The 21591-nt window shown below is 40.3% G+C and overlaps 1 protein-coding gene across 8 annotated transcripts in view; it reads left to right on the top strand.

Annotated features, from left to right (window-relative positions):
* Positions 1 to 21591, top strand: part of LOC124117381 (CD151 antigen-like) — a 79580-nt gene that overhangs the window by 34754 nt on the left and 23235 nt on the right. For 3 of the 8 annotated variants that reach the window (XM_048401380.1, XM_046479215.2, XM_046479216.2), the window contains exons 2-3: positions 18050 to 18088; positions 19039 to 19077. The exons of 2 other annotated variants lie outside the window; for them this stretch is intronic. In XM_048401380.1, the coding sequence (XP_048257337.1) occupies positions 18050 to 18088; positions 19039 to 19077 (78 nt within the window). Of the gene's footprint in view, positions 1 to 3546; positions 3677 to 18049; positions 18089 to 19038; positions 19078 to 21591 lie in introns of those variants that run through there. 3 more of the 8 variants (XM_046479217.2, XM_046479218.2, XM_046479222.2) reach the window with 2 other exon arrangements.

Raw genomic sequence — 21591 nt, forward strand, 5'->3', positions numbered from 1 at the left:
ATCATGAGCATCGACCCACGCAATTGGGATCGATGACATGCATCAACCAAGTCAGCGAGCGAGTCGACTTTTACGACAAGCAAAGTCACCTTTTACGGCAAGCATGGGTTGCTGAAGACCTTTTCTACCCCGGAATCTTCACGGGTCCAGGAGCATGATGGACAGTACACCTGTCACACTTATCTTTTAATACCAGCAGTCATTTCAAATCTTCCATTTCCAGATGCCTTATCATGCAAGTCACTGACTGTATCGTATCCTTGGACAATGTTATTGACTCCACTTGTCCCGCTGTGATATGACTGAAACAGTTGTTGACAGTGGTGTGAAATGCCCATTAAGCATCATTTTCTCTTACTTGGAAAACGATACAACATAAACATGCTTGTATTGTATTTGCCAGTATGTGTTCTACCAGCGTTTCAGTGTCAGCGTTACGTCTCGTAGTGGTCTGCAAGCTCTCATTTTGTACCGACGCAGGTTTCTGGACACTGCCCAGCGACTGCCAGGATGACTCCATCAACTGATTACGTCACAGTGATAATATCTTTTCTCAGATGGAGGATACGCATGTAAAGGTTCCTGGGTAGTGGTGACAGGTTGACCAGTTTCCTGCCAATCTGATCTGAAGAAAACTGCACACTTGGCTTTTGCTACACATGGTGTTATAAAAATGGTCTTTTATTATATAAAAATGTTTTATTATACTGCTTTTTTCAATGCACTGTTTTATAATCCCCCCATCTGTACTGTTTTAGTGAACAGTGAGAAAATTTTAACATTCTTTCAACATGTCGAATTTGAAATGTGACGTAAAAATTCTCAGCTCTCTTTTATGAAGAACACAAATCTGAAAATGAAGAAAAAAACAACAACATGACTCTACCCAAGCCCCCAGTTCCAGAATTATGCTTGGGCACGATGGTATCTACGTTTCATCACTGTCGGACTGCGATTTCACGGTCTTACGCTTACAAGATTATACGGTTAACACGGCAATATTGTTCCGCACATGTTTGGTTGTACTCGTGTATGTCTACTTATGATTGTTCGCTTATAAGATTAGACAATGTGCAATTATAAGACCGCACAGTCGACGATTATACGTGTGTACGTTGCATGATCATCTGATAAAACTGTTGGAGAGTGGACTAGATAAACCGTTTGTCGATATCCTCGGGTACAATGACGGCCATTCAGACACGGTAACCACCTAACAGGGATACTTGAGCGAAAAGTTAAGTATTCTATCGGGAAAAGGTCTGTCGCGCACGTATTCAGCCTAACATGTCAGCTGAACTGGCTGTGTTTTATATATCATACGGGGCTATGAAGTTTCGTATAGTGGTTTGGCATTCGCTTGCAACGCCCAACTACCTGGTTCGATTTCTCAGATGGGCACAATGTGTGAATCCCATTCTGCGTGCCCGCCGCGATACTGCAGGAATATTACTAAAACCATTTAACATTACAAGTTCACAAGTTACAAAGAATTAATTTTGGTGATATACAGTATATGTGCCTGTGACAATAAAATAAAAGTTAAAACATTTTTACGGATGTCATGCTCTCAGTTGGAGAGACACCCGTGAAGATCCGGGGAGAATTGATCTTCAGCAACCCATGCCTGTCGTAAGAGGTTACTAACGTGATCGGGTGGTCAGACTCGCTGACTTGGGTGATGCATGTCATCGCTTCCCAGCTGCGTAGGTCGATGCACATGTTGTAAATAACTGACTCGATTATTTACAGACCGCTGTCAAATAGTTGGAATATTGCTGAGTGCGGCGTTACACAACAAACAAACAAAACAAAAGTAAGAACGAACAGCGTCATTTTTGACGGCACAAGACGGTTGCTTTTAGCTGTGAAGTATTGCGATGACGGTTGCAATAGCTGTGTAGTATTGCGATGACTGTTGCATTCGCTGTGTAGTATTGCGATGACGGTTGCATTAGCTGTGAAATTTTGCGGTGACGGTTGAAATAGCTGTGTAGTATTGCGATGACTGTTGCATTCGCTGTGTAGTATTGCGATGACGGTTGCATTAGCTGTGAAGTTTTGCGGTGACGGTTGCATTCGCTGTGTAGTATTGCAATGACGGTAGCATTCGCTGTGAAGTATTGCGATGACGGTTGCAATAGCTGTGAAGTACTGCGATGACGGTTGCAATGGCTGTGTTGTATAGCGATGGCGGTTGCATTAGCTTTGTAGTATTGTGATGACGGTTGCGTTAGCTGTGAAGTATTGCGGTAACGGTTGCATTCGCTGTGTAGTATTGCGATGACGGTTGCATTCGCCGTGTTGTATTGCGATTGTTTCATTCGCTGTGTTGTATTGCGATGAAGGTTGCGTTCACGGTAGTATTACAACGGGTACATTCGATGTTTGGTATTACTTTGAAGACTCTACTTGTCCTTGTATTAAGAGCCTTGTGTATTGGAAACAATTAGTTATGTATCTTTCCCCTGCGTCCCACTTCCACACCATTCCAACGTTGCATCGTTTCTATGAAAGGACATATTTGTACAGCCAGGGCATCGGGTCACTGATGATGCTCTTGGTCCAGTCATCAGTATGCATGTGACGACACAGATACATAGACATCTCAGGTGATGGGTCTTGTCAGACTTGGCACTGCGTCATGAAAAGCGTTAAAGAACATCCTTGTTGAGAGTCACCTAAAGACATTCTCAGTGCAGTAGGACCGTCCGTGTTTCAAAGGCTGACTTTTTGAGGTTGTGAGCAACTAAATCTTATTTAACCTAAGCTAATCCAGTGTTGGCGCCTTTGTGGAGTTTCTACCGCTGCTCGAACCAAGTAAATCCCTATTGCTCCTTGTAGCGACTTGCGCGTCCCACGGGGTAAACACAGGCTGAAAATAAAGATTACTCAGGTGTATATGTAAGATAGCCTCAATATAGTGTTTTAGGGAACATTATCTGCAATAACCTTACGTGTCCTTTTTCAAAGATGTAAACTTGTAAGGTAAGGTGACAACGGAAACACCAACTATACCTCAAACAATTAATTAAATCATTATCTAGCGTGTGAACTACAAATGGCAATTTTACACAATACTAGTATTTAGATTAAACAATTTAGGCGTTTCAGGATCTTGAGAAACATTTTTATTCTAATATTATTCTAAAGTACTGCATGTGACGTGATTAAATTAAACATCTCCGACAATACATTTAGATGTCAAAGTAGACGTTAACTAATCAGATTCATTTTTGACAAAATCAGTTAGGTAAAAAAATGTATAACTTGAATTAGACAAAATGGGAATGTACAGCTAAGCAGATTCCTTAACGATGTATGTTTTAAGTCACGTTGTCATATCAACGATTAAAAACAAATTGACTCCTTATTTTGACCACCTTTGAAACCTTCGGTCTAATCCCGTACGAATTATACCTTGTCAGCAGGGTTTTTTGTTCACCATAGGAACACAGCTTCGATCAGGCTAGTCCCCTGCATGCCCAAATATTTACAGCTATTGTTTTCGTGAGATCTGTGTGCGACAGCGTGTGTTGGTGTGTAGTTCCGTCTGTCCACAACCGAGTCGATAGCCCGGTCACCGGGCAGCTCAACACTCGGCGACCAGGTAACTGCTGCAGGTGACTCTGAACGCCGCGGGGAAGTACTTGGAAGGCGTTCACTCCGACAAATCGTGAGTTAATCCTCTTTAAAGTTATTTAATCCATGTCCTGTTCAGTTTGTACACCAAAGTAGTATCGCATGTGTTCAGTACTTAGGTGTGGTGAATCGTATTCTAACGATGGATGATATAATTTGGGAATATTAATGATGGGGAATGAGTCGGGATTGTTTCAGGGTTTAAAATGGCCGAACGTGAGTTTCTAGTTAAATGACAGATCTTCAGCAACTCAGTACTAAATAGAGCAAGGGTATTAAAATGTTTCATCGAAAGGTATTTTAGAGACTGAATCGTTGGAAATGGTCAGCGTTCAAGATGAACATATATTTATAGTGAAATGACAGTTGAGAAACACCTCAGTACTAAATGTAAAGGCAATTTTAACAAGACCTAATGACTGAACGTAAGTTCCTAGTCAGCTACAGCTACGTGCTTACTCAGTATTGTGTAGTATGTAAGTAAGGGACTGTCACAGACTTGATCACGAAGGAATAATATTGATTGGGAATGTGAGTTTGTTATTTACACGTTTACAATGGCTATAGATGATTTCGAACAGTTCTGATTCAAATCAGCATACTATATAGAGGGTAATGTCGTCTTTCAATACATGTGTCACTATTTGTTTGTTAGAAACACCTCACTATTGCTTAGTCAGAGTGAAAACCGAGTGTGTGTATCAGTTGTTTGACAAGGCTCAGTGTAAGACTACAGTTCGTTAAATGACAATCTTAATCAACAAACCGATTGTGTAAACGAGATTTCCTTCTATGCGGGAGCTCAGGTACTTTTCAAGCCGTTTTGAAATGTTAATTACAGTCTTTAACCCTATCTGTACACTGCCTCTCTTAACGTGTTTAAATATGTGTAGGCTTGGAATACAGTTACCAACAGCTCCTTTCATCCGACGACGTCAAAGAGATAGATTTAATAGCAACAAAGCTGAGTGTCTGTAACTACTGCAGTGCATTTCATTCACATCTTTATCAACCACCCTTTGTACCACCCAGACCGCTGGGACGACTGGGACAACACCTGCACGGAAGGTCCACCGGCAAGGTCCTCCAGTTGAGATGTGCAGTGATTGAGTTGTGTGTGTTTTAATCCCGTATAGGGATGTCCTGGCCGCAGCCGGTATGGTGGTGAGGCACTTCTGTGTGGAGTTCCTGTACTTCCTACGTAGGCTTCCTTAACGGTAGATGTAGGTGTTGATGTAGGTGTAGTTGTAGATGTAGGTGTGTGTAGTTGGAGGATAAGTTCGCCTGGTCAACATGATTGCATGGAATAATAAGACAGTTCTGGGACATGATGTCGCAAAAGTAAGGTTCATTTATACCTGTGTTTTATGACGACAAGGCATGTGTGGTGTCGCGAAAGTAAGGTTCATCTTTATCTGTGTTTTATGACAATAATGCAGTGATGCTATCTCAAACGCAAGGCACACATTTATCTGTGTTTTATGACAATAAGGCAGTGATGATATGATCGTAAAAGTAAGGCACACATTTATCTGTGTTTTATGACAATAAGGCAGTGTTGATATCATAAAAGTAAGGTACACATTTATCTGTGTTTTATGACAAAAAGGCAGTGTTGATATCGTAAACGTAAGGCACACATTTATCTTTGTTTTATGACAATAAGGCAGTGATGATATCATAAAAGTAAGGCACACATTTATCTTTGTTTTATGACAATAAGGCAGTGATGATATCATAAAAGTAAGGTACACATTTATCTTTGTTTTATGACAATAAGGCAGTGATGATATCATAAAAGTAAGGCACACATTTATCTTTGTTTTATGACAATAAGACAGTGATGATATCATAAAAGTAAGGCACACATTTATCTGTGTTTTATGACAATAAGGCAGTGATGATATCATAAAAGTAAGGCACACATTTATCTTTGTTTTATGACAATAAGGCAGTGATGATATCATAAAAGTAAGGCACACATTTATCTTTGTTTTATGACAATAAGGCAGTGATGATATCATAAAAGTAAGGCACACATTTATCTTTGTTTTATGACAATAAGGCAGTGATGATATCATAAAAGTAAGGCACACATTTATCTTTGTTTTATGATGACATGGCAGGGATGATAACGTAAAGGAAAGGCACACATTTACTTGTGTTTAGGATGATGAGGCAGTGATAATATCGCAAAAGTAAGGCACCTCTTTATTTCCGTTTAATGATGACAAGGCTAACATCGCACTAGGCTTATCATTGTTAAAAACCCTCGTTGAGATGGCACGGGTAAGGTGATCTTTATCTATCTTTTACAGTGGTGAGGTAGCGATGCTATCGCAAGAGTAAGATTCACTTTTATGGCGATGAGGCAACAGTGATATCGTGAAAATAGGGCTGATCCTTATCTTTGTTTTACGATGTTGAAGCACCGCTGACGCCTTACGAGTTGTGGATAATGTTTGCAAACATTAGGTTAATTAACACTGGAGTCCCGCCAACTGGGATTGCTCTCCACAGAAGGGACGTCTGTTCACTGGCGATCTGTACCACGTGTCCTTGGCTGCTATGATATGTTGGATGATATGTTGAATTGAATACACACGTCACTGTAACATCATGCAAACCTGGCGATCAAGAGTTCAGAATGTGCTCGAAAATACTCGGAATGAAGATAGATTAACACTGGAAGCGTATCATTGTAATTTAGTTATACATATTTGGTTCTTCCATTGACAATAATATATATCTTCCATTGACAGTTTGGTTCTTCCATTTACAGTTATACATAATTGGTTCTTCCATTGACAGTTATACATATTTGGTTCTTCCATTGACAATAATACATATCTTCCATTCACAGTTTGGTTCTACCATTGACAGTTATACATATTTGGTTCTTCCATTGACAGTTATATATATTTGGTTCTTCCATTGACAGTTATACATATCTTCCATTGGCCGTTTGGTCTTTCCATGACAGTTATACATATTTGGTTCTTTCAATGACAGTTATACATATTTGATTCTTCCATAGACATTTGGTTCTTTCAAAGACAGTTATACATATTTGGTTCTTCTATAGAAATTTGGTTCTTTCAATGACAGGTATACATATTTGGTTCTTCCATCGACAGTTATACATATTTGGTTCTTTCAATGACAGTTATACATATTTGGTTCTTCCATTGACAGTTATACATATTTGGTTCTTCCATAGACATTTGTTTCTTTCAATGACAGTTATACATATTTGGTTCTTCCATTGACAGTTATACATATTTGTTTTTTTCAATGACAGTTATTCATATTTGGTTCTTCCACAGACATTTGGTTCTTTCAATGACAGTTATACATATCTGGTTCTTCCATCGACAGTTATACATATTTGGTTCTTTCAATGACAGTTATACATACACATGTATTTGGTTCTTCCATCGACAGTTATACATATTTGGTTCTTCCATTGACGGGGGCACGGGTGGCCCAGTCGTCTAAGGCGCCGCGATTCGCTGTGCAGAGTTGCGTCCCTTGGGCACGCCAGAAACCTATGATTGTTGGTTCGAATCCCGGTTCGCCCCAATTATGTTTCTAGGTTTGTCAGCACCATACCCGTACTCGTGGGTTTCACCGAGGTGGTAAACGTCTGAGACCTGCATCACTTCGGGCTTTCCTCCCACATTAAGCTGACACGCCGCGATATAACTGGAATATTGTTAAAAGCGGCGTTAAACCCAACTCACTCACATTCACTCACTCTTCCATTTTCATAAGAGAACGTTTACTTATGCCTTCAAATATAGTTGTATCAGCACGGACCATGCTTCCAGTAGACTGACCAACCATATATGGGCCAGATGATGATTCTAAACCAATACAGGTCCACATGTAGTAATCCCTTGTTCTAATGTTGATCTAGTTCCACATGGAAAAAGATATTCGGAAATATTGACACGTCTCTCAATAGAAAAAAACAGCACTCTGTTCTTAAAGAGTGTACCAAGAAGCATTCACCCCATTTAGGAAACATGTATCCCCTTCTGAAACATTCAGCTTGGTAATCCTCAATGAATAAATAAAGTGAGTAATTAGAACTAAGCACTTCGCTGTACCATGTTCATCTTTCACTGTAGAGTAATGAGCATGAGGTTGCTGGTCAGTGTTCTTGTCTGCATGTGCTTCTCGTTACCTCTGCTGGAATACGAAGAACGGAACAACATTTTGCACCAAATAATTACTTCATACACCCCTGCTCTCAAAATACATTCTTGTTAGGTAGCTTACTGATTATTCATCGCGGTAGGTTCTGTACCTAAGTTTGTGTTCTGAGCTCTGAACAATAATTACATGTGTCTGTTCTGTATCTGGGGGCAATGCCTCAGCAAGGAGGGGCAGTGGTAACAATTAGAAAATAAAACTGCAAAGTGGAGAATTACGTTTTCTGCACATGTGCATAGTTCTGCAGAAAAAAACCCACCTTAATTCATAAACTTACAGTGTACAAGGAATTCCGTTACTCCGGACGCTGCAGCTTTAAGCGAAATCGTCTGCAATATTTCTAGATAGGCGATTAAGTAGAGTGAAAATGTATAATTGTAGTTCGTCAATAAATTAATAAATGGTTGTAAATGAAAACGGTTGATTTATTAAGTGCATGCGCTGTGCAGTGAAACCACGTGAATGCGAAGTCATGGAGATCGGTGAAATATATCGAATTATCCGAAGCTGAAGACGTGAGGGGTGTCACTACTAAACCTTACATGCTATTACGGTCTACCGTCTACTGGAGACCCGTATCCAACCAGCAACTCACTGGGTATCTTGCAGACTGCACAAGGTCTTTACATCAATATCGTCCTTATTAATGTCGTCTCTGGTGTCCGCACTAGCTCCACATGTCGAACAACGCATTCACTATGTACAGATGGACACTTCATAAAGACTGATGTGTTTCCAAATGCAGTCATTCTGTACAGGCCCAGATCCAGGCTGGATCTTCAGCAACCCTTGTTTGTCGCAAGAGGCGACTAATGGGATCGGGTAGTCAGGCTCGCTGACTTGGTTGATGCATGTCATCGTTTCCCAAATGCGTGGTTCGATGCGCATGATGTCAATCACCAGATTGTCTGGTCCAGACTCGATTATTTACAGACCGCCGTCATATAGGTGTAATATTGCTGAGAGCGGCATTAAACATCAAAGAACAAACAAAGTGAAGAGATGTACGTTGCACTATTGGGTGCATCTATCAAGTAAAAACATGAAATGAGGGTTAGCTCGGTCATACTCTGATTGCATGGTGGCTCGAAATACCCCTGAGGCTCCCTGACAACTGTGGGGAAATGCAAATTACATGAAACTACATTACTTCATGGGTTTAACAAAACGTGCCTATTTAACAGAAAACAGTTTTGGGTCGTTTGAAGTTGTATGAGGGATACCTCTCATCTCTCGGGATCTACACAGATTCCCCTTTTCCTACTATTAACACCATGGTTAAGGACACATCTTCATATTCCTATTTCATCACATGGGCTTTCATTGGACACCAAGTGTCACTAATAGCAAAGGGCAGCCATGAAAGATGTAGGTTCTGACAACCAACATCATAGGGTAACGGGCAGAAACAGCACGTTTCGCCCCTAGCAATGTTATTTACAGTTACTGTAGTGCACTGGGTGGGAAGTAGACTCTAGCTTGTGTTGCCTCATTGCTGCATCTGTTGCGGGAGGTGTTTAACATTGAATACAGTCACTAAATGTGCCCATTTGTGCAGTGAAACCACGTGAATGCGAAGTCAACGAGATCGGTGAAATATATCGAATTATCCGAAGCTGAAGACGTGAGGGGTGTCACTGCTAAACCTTACATGCTATTACGGTCTACCGTCTACTGGAGACCCGTATCCAACCAGCAACTCACTGGGTATCTTGCAGACTGCACAAGGTCTTTACATCAATATCGTCCTTATTAATGTCGTCTCTGGTGTCCGCACTAGCCTTACATGCTAAACCTTACATGCTATTACGGTCTACCGGGTTCATGAAACTACATCGTCTCAAACGATATGTGAAAAACAAGAAACAATTCAAAATGTTGTATATTTCCTTACACACAGAACGGATCTTAATGAACAACGGAATAACAAAGTATCTATATTCCCATCCATCCATCTATCAAAATAACAGTTTGTACTGACACTATTATGCAAACGTATTTATAACATTGATATAAAGTATTCAGTCGGAAGCCATTGATGCCCATATGTATAATTTGCCTTATTAAATCAGAGATGGTGCGACAGCAGTGACTGATGTGTCTTGCATGGAAACTAGTAAACCAGTTGTTCCTGCTAAAACAATTTCCTGATGGAAAACATATTGCATTATGTTTCTTTGTACCGAGACTGTTTTCTTCATAAACCCTTAACCTTAATACAAAACAACGCAAGGAAAGAAGCACCAGCACACATATAGAATGTTTGTAATCAGTTATTTAGAGTTTTAGTGCTTCCGCTAAATAAAAAAGTCAGAAATTCCTCCGCGCCTGTGATGTACTGTGAGGTAGAACTCTCGTGTGTAGACAGGAATATAGTACATCGCTCCTCCACCATTTGACTCTTTTGTTTGCGATAGTGATTAGCGAAGCTGTGTTGTATTTACCAGCGACGTGTTGTAGGCCCTGCCTTGCGGAGGCCCGGGGCGCCTGTCGTGCATGATGAGGTCCTTGCTGGCCATCGCAAATGCGGACACTATTACACTCCGAACTTGCCAAGACCGGTGTCATGGACACAGTGCCCCGTGTAAATATGACCAGCGGACAGAATGTATTTGCTTAGGCATAGAGGAATTGCATGAATCGAAGTTATTGAACTATTTGGTATTCATTGTATTGACTCCCATTTAGATTGAACGAAAGCGTTGAAAATATGGAATTCTACATGAAACAAAGATAATAATTGGAACCACTGAACATTCCCTGGAAATAATGATAATATTTCATAAATGATCATGCATTTCATTTATTTCAATCTGGTGTGTTTAAATACGTCATGTGAAAATGATTTTACCGGTCAATGTTTTAAACGTTTTTTAATGTTATGGCGGTAGAGTGTGTACATAACATCCTTTGGTATTCAAATGGGGTTTTAATAAACAGCGATTGGTCCCAGTGACTGATGACAACAATAATTCCTAGTTGGAAACGTGCAATAGCGATCATGACATGCCACCCTTTAGTCGATGCTCACTCCATCACCCACTGGTTTGCCTGCTCTGTGACAGTGTTCATGGAGCGTGAATGAATGCTACATCGCCGTTTGCAGCTAACGTTATATACTCCATAGACATGACTGAAGTCAAACCTGTCTCAGCATCATGAGCCTTAATCCAGGCTTTCGGGATGCGATGCAACACAAGGTCAACCGGGTCGTAGTAAAGTGAACCTCGCATGCACGAACATCACCAAGGAACCAATGACAGGAACCTAAAGTAATTCAGTCCCTGCTTAGAAGAATGAGTGAGTTTCAGTTTATCACAGCGTGTCAGTTCGGTGTGGAGGGAAAGCCCGAAATGATGCAGGTCTTAGACGTTTTTCTGAAGTGAAACCCACGAGTTCGGGTATTATGCTAGAAACTTAATCAAGAAGAACCGTGTTCCTTACAAAAGGGGCAGTGGGTTAGGTAACCTAGTGGTTGGAGTGAGTGAGTAAGTATGGATTTACACCGCTTTTAGCAATATTCTAGTTATATCACGGCGGAGGACACCAGAAATGGGCTTCACACATTGTACCCATGTCGGGAATCGAACCCGGGTCTTCGGCGTGACGAGCGAACGCTTTAACCACCAGGCTACCCGACCGCCCCCCTAGTGGTTGAAAAGTCGATGTCGAAATGAATACCCGAGTACGATTGCATACACGGATACAATGTCCATGAACCCATTCTTGCAATAGCTAGATGTACAAAAGACCAACACCGGAATTCCCATGCGGAAGTATAAGCGAGACAGACAGCTTCCGCATCGTGTGCAGGTGTGAAGCAGGCTGTAAACCCACCGTTCTGGATGTGGTCTGCTGTTGCTGCTTTGGCATTGAGGTGAAGAATAATGTTCAATTATTCATTCGGAACACTATAGAGACCTTTGAAAGATGGCTGTCATGCACTGACTTCCGAGCGATCATATTTTGGCACCATGTGTGGCTCCGGACTCGTGGACTGAACAAAGAGCTTGTGGTCCCGGATATGTCTATTTGCCCTGTCTGCTATATCAATATCCTATTTGTGTACATTCAGGGTTTCCAGTGCATAGAATGTCATAAGCAAAAATGATAAAGATAATCCCGATTCGACTATGGATAAAAATATCTTAGATTTACATTCACAATTTTTAGATTTGCAGCGTTTTCTTTTAATATTTGCACGACCTGATTATTTAACGAAGATTTTATTTAAGCTGCTCTTTGTACGGCAGGAGTTTAGTTTTACTTTAATATATATCTAAACTTAGTCTTACGTTTTCAATAATTTCGGTCGTCTTATAATTCGAATGATTTTTTATTACTTTTGTTAGTAAATAACATTTATGGGTTTGAGAGTTTAAATAGAACGTAAACAGAGTATTTAACATGTGACCTAAATTAAGTCACATAATGGGATGAGCTTACCGCCTCTCGTCCCGAATGCCTACTTCAGATCAATCGATAATAAATCACGTTGAATGTCCAAATGGTGACGCAACGCAAACGATGCTTTAGCATTGGACACATTACACGTTATCTTGCTATGTTGTTTTTCTGTAAGTAAAGTGTTTGAGTCATGACTAGGTACAACCTCGCTGGTGACCTGTATCCAACCAGCAACACACTAGGTATCTGGCAGACTGCTCAAAGTCTTTACATCAATATCGTCCTTATTAATGTCGTCTCTGGTCTCCGCACTAGCTCCACATGTCGAACAACGCATTCACTATGTACAGATGGACACTTCATAAAGACTGATGTGTTTCCTAATTGCAGTCACTCTGTACAGGCCCAGATCCAGGCTGGATCTTCAGGAACCCTTGTTTGTCGCAAGAGGTGACTAATGGGATCGGGTAATCAGGCTCGCTGATTTTTTTATGCATGTCATCGTTTCCCCATTGCGCGGCTCGATGCATGATGTCAATCACTTGGTTGTCTGGTCCAGACTCGATTATGTACAGAACACCGTCATACAGATGGAATATTGCTGAGAGCGGCGTTAAACATCAAAGAAACAAAGTGTAGAGATGTAGTTGCACTATTGGGTGCATCTATCAAGTAAAAACATGAAATGTGGGTTAGCTCGGTCATACTCTGATTGCATGGTGGCTCGAAATACCTCCGAGGCTCCCTGACAACTGTAGGGAAATGCAAATTACGTGAAACTACATTACTTCATGGTTTTAACAAAACGTGCCTATTTAACAGAAAACAGTTTTGGGTCGTTTGAAGTTGTATGAGGGATACCTCTTATCTCTCGGGATCTACACAGATTCCCCTTTTCCTACTTTTAACACCATGGTAAAGGACACATCTTCATATTCCTATTTCATCACATGGGCTTTCATTGGACACCAAGTGTCACTAATAGCAAAGGGCAGCCATGGAAGGTGTAGGTTCTGACAACCCACATCATAGGGTAACGGGCAGAAACAGCACCTTTCGCCCCTAGCAATGTTATTTACAGATACTGTAGTGCACTGGGTGGGAAGTAGGCTCTTCATTGTGTTGCCTCATTACTGCAACTGTTGCGGGAGTTGTTTAACATTGAATACAGTCATTAAATGTGCCCATCAATGAATTGTGTCATGAGAGTATCCTGTACTGAATTGTGTCACTGGTGTCTTAAACTCGAAATCAAGGTGACCAATGGGACCTCCTCATCAGTTTCATGTTTAGATCGATGCTTAAAGATTCAGAGTTACAAAACACTTTCCATCAGACTGTATAACAAGAGGGATGGTTTCTACTTTCCAATAGTCAACTGTACCCTTATGTCGAGCAATCTTCCATCAGCTCCAACCTCTGGTGTTTACATTTCACTCTTGATGTACAATCGAGCAACTCTTTCGACAAAGATGTCGAAGAGCGTCTTACGAGGCTTGCTCAAAAGTGTACACCTTTTTTATGGTAGACATGTGGAGGACATTTCGACATTTAATACCTCAGTTACAAGAATTATATGCGATGCTTTTCACTATTTTGACTTTTACCATATGTTCCCGTGCTTTTTAGGTGCACAATTGACTCGCCTGGGCATGTGTTTGTGGCGAGTGCCACCTGTTGGGCAGGATACGCTCACTATTTGATAGTAATGCATAAATGTAAGCGACAAAACTAAGAAATATCTGCCCAAAACAAGTCGATTGTACGATTCCGACTATATCATGAGCATGTGTTTATGCTTTTGGAAGAGATTTCTTATGAATATGGAAAGGGTTTTGCTGCTTTAAGTTATATTGGAGATTGTCACTGTCATTGTCCCATATTGAATGTATTTAATGTAGCCATTGGAGGTATTCTTTTTTATCGGTGTAACACGGAATATTGTGTATCGAAAAATATCGTTAATAAGTTTTCTATATGGACTAATATCACTACCAATATCTTATATTGAAGATTTTCACTGGTAATGTACCGAGGTAATGGCATATGTTGAGGGGGCGGTCGGGTAGTCTAGTGGTTAAAGCTTTCGCTCGTCACACCGAAGACCCGGGTTCGATTCCCGACATGGGTACAATGTGTGAAGCCCATTTCTGGTATCCCCCGCCGTGATATTGCTGGAATATTGCTTAAAGCGGCGTAAAACCATATTCACTCATATGTTGAAAGTGTACAACAGAAATGTCCTTTATTGAATATTGTCAGTAGAGTAATACATTACAGTCCCATATGGAATTATGTCACTAGTACTGTAGTACTGTGCTTATTGGATACTGTAACCAGTAGTATCCTATAGTACTGTCCTGGTTTGAATACTGACACAAGCAGAATACGTTACAAACAGTGACTTATAATGAAAACAAGTAATGTTTATTTATCTGGGCAACAAGCAATATTGTTTGTTTTTATTTCATAGGTGTACAAGCATTATTCTATGTTGAATAGTGTCACTAGAAGTGTAATGTCATAAATGTCATTACCACTGTCCTATGTAGAATCCGGACACAAGCAGTGTCTTACACTAAAAAATACAAGAAATGTCCTTTACAGTATACTACGTTTATAACGAACTCTCTTATAACGAACTGACTGATATAACGAACGTATTTACTAGTCCCGGCTATTTGTTGTAAAGATTATGTATATACGCTTATAACGAACTACGGTTATTACGAACGAAAATTAGTGGTCCTTTTGAGTTCGTTATAACCGTACTGTATTTGATAATGTCATAGTCAGTACCCTATATTGAATACTGACAGGATAGTCCTATATTTAATAATGCTACACTCAGTACCCTATTCTGAATGCTGACACAAGCAGTGTCTTACACTAAATAAAACAAGAAATGTCCTATATTTAATAATGCCATAGTCAGTACCCTTTACTGAATACTGACAGAAGGAGGGTCCTATATTTAATATCCTATGTTGAGTAATGCCACTGGCTATGTCTTATATCTACTACTATCACTGCGTCCAAGTATTCAAGTATGAATATTACAGTCCTTAATGGAATATTCCAGCATCGTTTTGTTGAAAAGTCCCACCGTATTTATTCTAATCAACGTGAAAATACTGGTGCTAGATTAGTTAGATACGCTCGCACAGACTTAATTTGATCACATAGTATTGTTTTTGTTTTCTGACCAATATTGAACAGTTTTACCGTATTTGTTCTAATCAACGCATGGCACTACCGGTGCTAGATTAGTCAGTTACGCTCGCATAGACTTAATTTGTTCAAAGAATATTTTTTTCTGACCAATGTTGAACAGTTCCCCGAATTTGATCTCATCAACGTATGGCACTACCGGTGCTGGGTTAGTCAGGTATGCTCGAACAGTCTTAATTTCTTCAAAGGGTATTTTTTCTGATCAATGCCCGGAAGCTATGCCAGACAGACATGCTCAGTACGATCAATCTGAATGTTAGGTTTCCCGAGATGTAAAACACCGGTGTTAAACACCGGACCCATTGATCCCTCACCTCATCCAGCTGAAGCATGTAACGGTTCAGTCTCAACCTCTCAATATGTTTGGCCAGGTAAAGCTCCGTGCAAAAAGTCTGTATGCCTTTCTTAAAATAGTGGCGTTTTATGACGTTTTCGGAAGTAGAGCCATGTTTGGGCATCCGAGATGTCGGTGACACGTTAGTGAGGAAATGTACGCCAACAGCATGGACTACGCTGAAAGCGGCATGTACACCTTTGTCGACATCGTGGATTGAGATAAGGTCTGGAATTGGATATTAGAGACACATTGCTTATAAAGAAACGTTCTTTCCGCTTTAAAGTCCCCGGTCGACAGATATTTCCTACAGACTTTAGCGACGTCAACGCACACTTCCGGTCGGGAGACACCGCTTTTATCATGTGACAGTGAGAGTCCGTGACTGTAAATCGGACAGTAATTATCGATTACCGATTAAAACTAATAATTTGTGAATAAATACCTCAACGTGTTATTACAGAGATAAGACTAATTATAACCCCTTTCTCACCCTTTGAAGAGTCGACTACAACAGTTGCTGCTCCAGCAACAACAATATTACATGGCTCAACTATCAACATTTCTCATGAAAATGTAATATGGATTACTTGTCAATTTTGTAGTGTAGAGGCTTATGTCATTTAATATCTTTGTGACTCGAACTTCTAAAAAATCGACTTATTTTATAAAATCAATGTTCAAAGTGAAAATATCAACAACACGTGCATTGCCTTCGATCACCATTGTCCTATTTTGCTACTCTCAACAGTTGTTATCTAAGCTTGTCCATATATGTACATATATAGCAGAGCTTACAATGGGTGTCTGGTTTATTCATTTACAGTTACAATCTGTACATATTGCCTGCTAAACTCTCCTTAGTAACCCCAAACGGCCAATATCAAAGGGCGAATAAGGATGAGATACGAAAGCATCTTTTGTTTTTTACAACGCCTTGAAAAAAGAAAAGGTATAATCGTCACATGGAAGCCGCTTTTAGCTCATTGTTTCGGCTGGATTTTGTGTCGATGGAGGTGTGATAAAGCACCTGTGGGCCAGTGTAAACTGGAGTAACACCTGCTTCTTTCCTGTGCACTGTACGCAGCCAAGCTACTATAACTGGAGTCACACGCAAGTCTCTCATCTAATATAGACGGTGAAGCGTATGTGTGCTCAGTCTTACTCTAGTTTGTTCTGGGGATCACGTCGTGATTGTTACCGCTGTAGTCGACTACAGCCGCCCGCCTCTGAAGCTGCAAAACGATCTGATTGGAGATATTTGAAGAGCTTAGGCGAACGTGTACTTGTTAAACCCTAGATGTCGGTGTTAGTGTGCCCCCTATTTGACAGAGGAACAGTGATGGACACACGTTTTGCACGATCAAAGGTCCCCGGGAATGATCTGGTTTAAAGTTTATCTTAGTGACTAAAATAACACACAAATATACTCTATAAGATTCCGTTTTTGTGGATGAGGTAGGAATTGTTTATGTTTATGTTCCCGCCAAATACATTGACTCTTTGTGTCTGTGTGTGTGTATGTGCGTGTTTGGTTTTGCTAAAAAAAAATAATGGTTGTGTGTTTGTGACCATGAACATACAACTATGTCTGGTTACAGTAAGAAAGATGAAAAATTGTGTAACTGGCCCTTGACGATTACTGTTTTCGTATGGAGATCAATTACAATTGTCTTCCAAATTAATTATGGCAACAGGGGAAAGGATATCGATGCAATCATGTTCAGGATGTCTCGATGAGAATGATTATTTCTGCTTCGTGCTGATTGCCAAATTCATATCAGTTCGATTGTTTTCATTTGATGGAAAGCGATCCACTGCAACGTGGTGTCACGTCAATGCGTTGTCGCAAATAAAGAAAGATGACCTCATCCATTCTTTATGACGTCACAGTACTGTGACGTCATCAAATACTAGATTGACTGGGCTAATGTCTCCACATGTAATCAGGAAACCACCTCTTCCTTTCTCAGAAAAAAGACAATTTTGGAATAGATAGAATAACATTCAGGCAACTAGGATTACTTTATACGGATTATCTATCCGGAGAGACAGGTACTTCTTATTTCCAGCCCACGGGTTTTCTCACAACGTCCAATGTACACCAGCCGTCTTTATTTCACCTGATACAACCATCCAGCTTCCCTTGAGGTCAAGATACACATGTTGGACGCCTTAGCATATTTAGTGATACAATATTGACTGTTTTCTTTGCAGGTGCCATATGATTGTGATGGAACGTATAGCCCGGATAAAGTAAACAATTTTCAAACCATTCTATTTCACACACCTCAGTTTTATCGGTCACAAATGCAAAAGAAATTATTGCTGACATTTTTGTTGACTTTCTGTTGATTAAAGCATGCAATATTCACATGTACACGTCTCTGTCGTTCTAGTGATATCTGTGTGTGCATATATTCAGTGTTTCTTTTCATCTCTCTTATGTACCTGTCGGAACCTTTGTTTGCGTAACAAACACTCGGTTCATATTTCACCTATTGCTGAATGGGCACCTGTCATTTTTTCTCCCATCCCAAGTATGCTTCGTCTTAATGTGTATGTACAGCACGTAAATTCCACTGTTGTATTTATGAGTTGTGTAATTTAATGTGATGTATGTGTTAAAATTGATATACCGTGTTCGACGTAATAAGCGCCCAGGGCGCTCTCAAAATCTCGTAAAATCAAAAGATCGTAAATTTCGCCTGAAATGTTTACATACGACAGATATATTTTTCAAGAATTTAATTGCCAATAATTAAGGGTGATATAACACAAGAGTGCGTATTATTCACGAATAAATAAGTCTTGTGTACATTGATCAATCGGAAGGGGTGCTGATTGGGATTGTTCACTCGCCAATATATTAGCAAATTTCGCCGTGGGCGCTTATTAGAGCGGGGCGCTTATTACGTCGAATACGGTAACTGAATTCATCTAATGACAAGTAGTATAACCAGTAAATATAATATTTCTCACCTCCCGCCATCTTTGATAACATACAATTCTTCGTACTAAAGGAACCACACATTCCTTAATTGGCAAGCGTAATATTTTATGTTTAAAGTTTTTTTTATCTGTATCAATATGTGTTATATATGTAAGGAATGTCAAGCAACTAATTTGAATATCAATCCAATTATTTATGAACCATTTGTAAACAACAGTGCACTGTTGTTAATTTAATTTACTATTTATTTCAGGTGTCGTTTGAATTTGACGAGTCGTTTGAGACAGAGAAAGTATATATGTCTACTGTTCGTTGAGACACGTTCCTTCACTGAATCACGTGTTTTTATCACATACATGTTCAAATAAGAAGACAACACCGCCCACTTTGCATTTGTCACCAATATTATCACCGACAACAGATTGCTGACACATTACCAAAGTCAGATATTAACCTCTAAGCAATGTTCAGCATGTTTCAAGTATTAATAGGGGTGGAGGGATACCCAAGTGGTTAAAACGTTCGCTCGTCGCGGGGAAGGTCCGGGTTCGATTCCCCACATGGGTACAATGTGTGAAGCCCATTTCTGGTGTCTCCCGCCGTGATATTGCTGGAATATTGCTAAAAGCGGCATAAAACCATACTCACTCACTCACTTACTCACTCACTCATGTCTTAATTTCGGCGGAGGGATAGCCAAGTGGTCAAAGCGTTAGCTCGTCACGCGGAAAGTCCGAGATACTCTTGTCAGCGTTTGAATGGGAATATGTAAATCAATATCTTCATAATTGTTCTTTTTTAATTGAACTTCTTGATTGAATGTTAAAAAAATTTGTACATATTCCTGTAATATATACAATTTCAAGGAGATGGGACGAACGCACACCATGCGAACATATCCTTGAATTTCCATTCCCCCCCCCCCCCTACATCCCCCCCCCCCCTACACCCTAGAACCCCGAACCCACCAACACATCGGTAAGCTGTCTAGCCTGTGTCACAGTCCCTGAACAATATTATTTCCTCTTCCGTTCAGGCTTATTGTAATTTCTAAATGAAGCAAGTCTAGACTTTCCACGGGTTTAGGCTCCCATCTCACTAGGACTCCTTTCAATTTAAATGTGCTGTCAAAATTATATATTTTCAGAGACTAAGCGTTAGTCTAACTGAAGACCTGCATATCTCCTACCCGCCAGTACTGCATGCAAAATAAACTAATCACTTAGGCCAAATTACCTAATCACACTCTGCATGTTTCTAATTATTAATTTCTCGCCCAATTTCCAGCAAAACTTTATAAACGCACAGCTTCCAGCAGCAGGTGAGGGGGTATTTTCAGACAAGCAATAACAACAACTTCTCTCTGCAGTAAATTGTTGATCTAACTGTTCACTGCATTGAGGCAACCTTTCATCGGCTTCATTTTGGGTGCTCCTTAGCCGTTTTGATTATAAACTACGCGAGTTCGTATGTAGACGGTGGGGCAATACTTTCAAAGTGTGTCTAGTATTTCTTCCTATGTAAATATGCTTAAACGTTTAAAAGAAAAACTGTGAACAGCTGACATACAGAGTTCCATTCCACACAGTTTTCGAGTAACCTAGTTTCCCGACCATTAACCTCATTGATGTCATTAAAGGCAAATTGTATAAACCGTTTTTGTAAACATTTTTATTATGGACATCCATTTAAACACATGAAGATAAGCCTAGGATCAAATGCTGAACCTGAAAGCTATTCTGTAAAAGAGATATATTCGATGCTCTTACCACATGTGAGGATGCTCCATTTGTACTGCAGTGTATATATCATGTGTATTATCATTTACCCGTTAGGAGCGTGTGAGTGAGTGAGTAGGGGTTTTACGTCGGTTTTAGCAATATTCAGGCTAAATGTGGTGGCACTGTACTCAGAAATGGTGTCTTTTCGAAATGGTAACACGAGTCACGGCGTGACGAGCGAACGTTAATTAACCACTAGCACTCAAAGACCCACGTCACATATTGATTCAGGCGGCTAAATGCGATATTTCAACAGAAGCACCATCATGTAGATTTGAAATGTATATGTTTGAATGCACCTGAAAACATGCTTTTTCCCGAATACTTCTAAAAGATATTTGTCTAAAATACCGTATCACTTCACAGTAAGAGTTAGTGAGTTTGACGTTTATAAACTCCAGCAATATCGCGGCAATATCTCCAGCAATGTCACACGTTGTACTCATTGGGAATCGATCCGAGACGAGCGAACACCCTATCCACTAGGCTACACCACCTCTCCGTCACTGTTAGGTATCTCTACTCTCAACGTTATCTGTATTATAGCCTACTCCACCTCTCCGTCACTGTAAGGTATCTCTACTCTCAACGTTATCTGTATTATAGCCTACTCCACCTCCCCGTCACTGTTAGGTATCTCTACTCTCAACGTTATCTGTATTATAGCCTACTCCACCTCCCCGTCACTGTTAGGTATCTCTACTCTCAACGTTATCTGTATTATAGCCTACTCCACCTCCCCCTCACTGTTAGGTATCTCTACCCTCAACGTTATCTGTATTATAGCCTACTCCACCTCTCCGTCACTGTAAGGTATCTCTACTCTCAACGTTATCTGTATTATAGCCTACTCCACCTCCCCGTCACTGTTAGGTATCTCTACTCTCAACGTTATCTGTATTATAGCCTACTCCACCTCCCCGTCACTGTTAGGTATCTCTACTCTCAACGTTATCTGTATTATAGCCTACTCCACCTCCCCCTCACTGTTGGGTATCTCTACTCTCAACGTTATCTGTATTATA

The sequence above is a fragment of the Haliotis rufescens genome, unplaced genomic scaffold (genome assembly GCF_023055435.1).
Source record: "Haliotis rufescens isolate VD_foot unplaced genomic scaffold, xgHalRufe1.0.p SCAF_22, whole genome shotgun sequence".
In the NCBI taxonomy this organism is placed as follows: domain Eukaryota; kingdom Metazoa; phylum Mollusca; class Gastropoda; order Lepetellida; family Haliotidae; genus Haliotis; species Haliotis rufescens.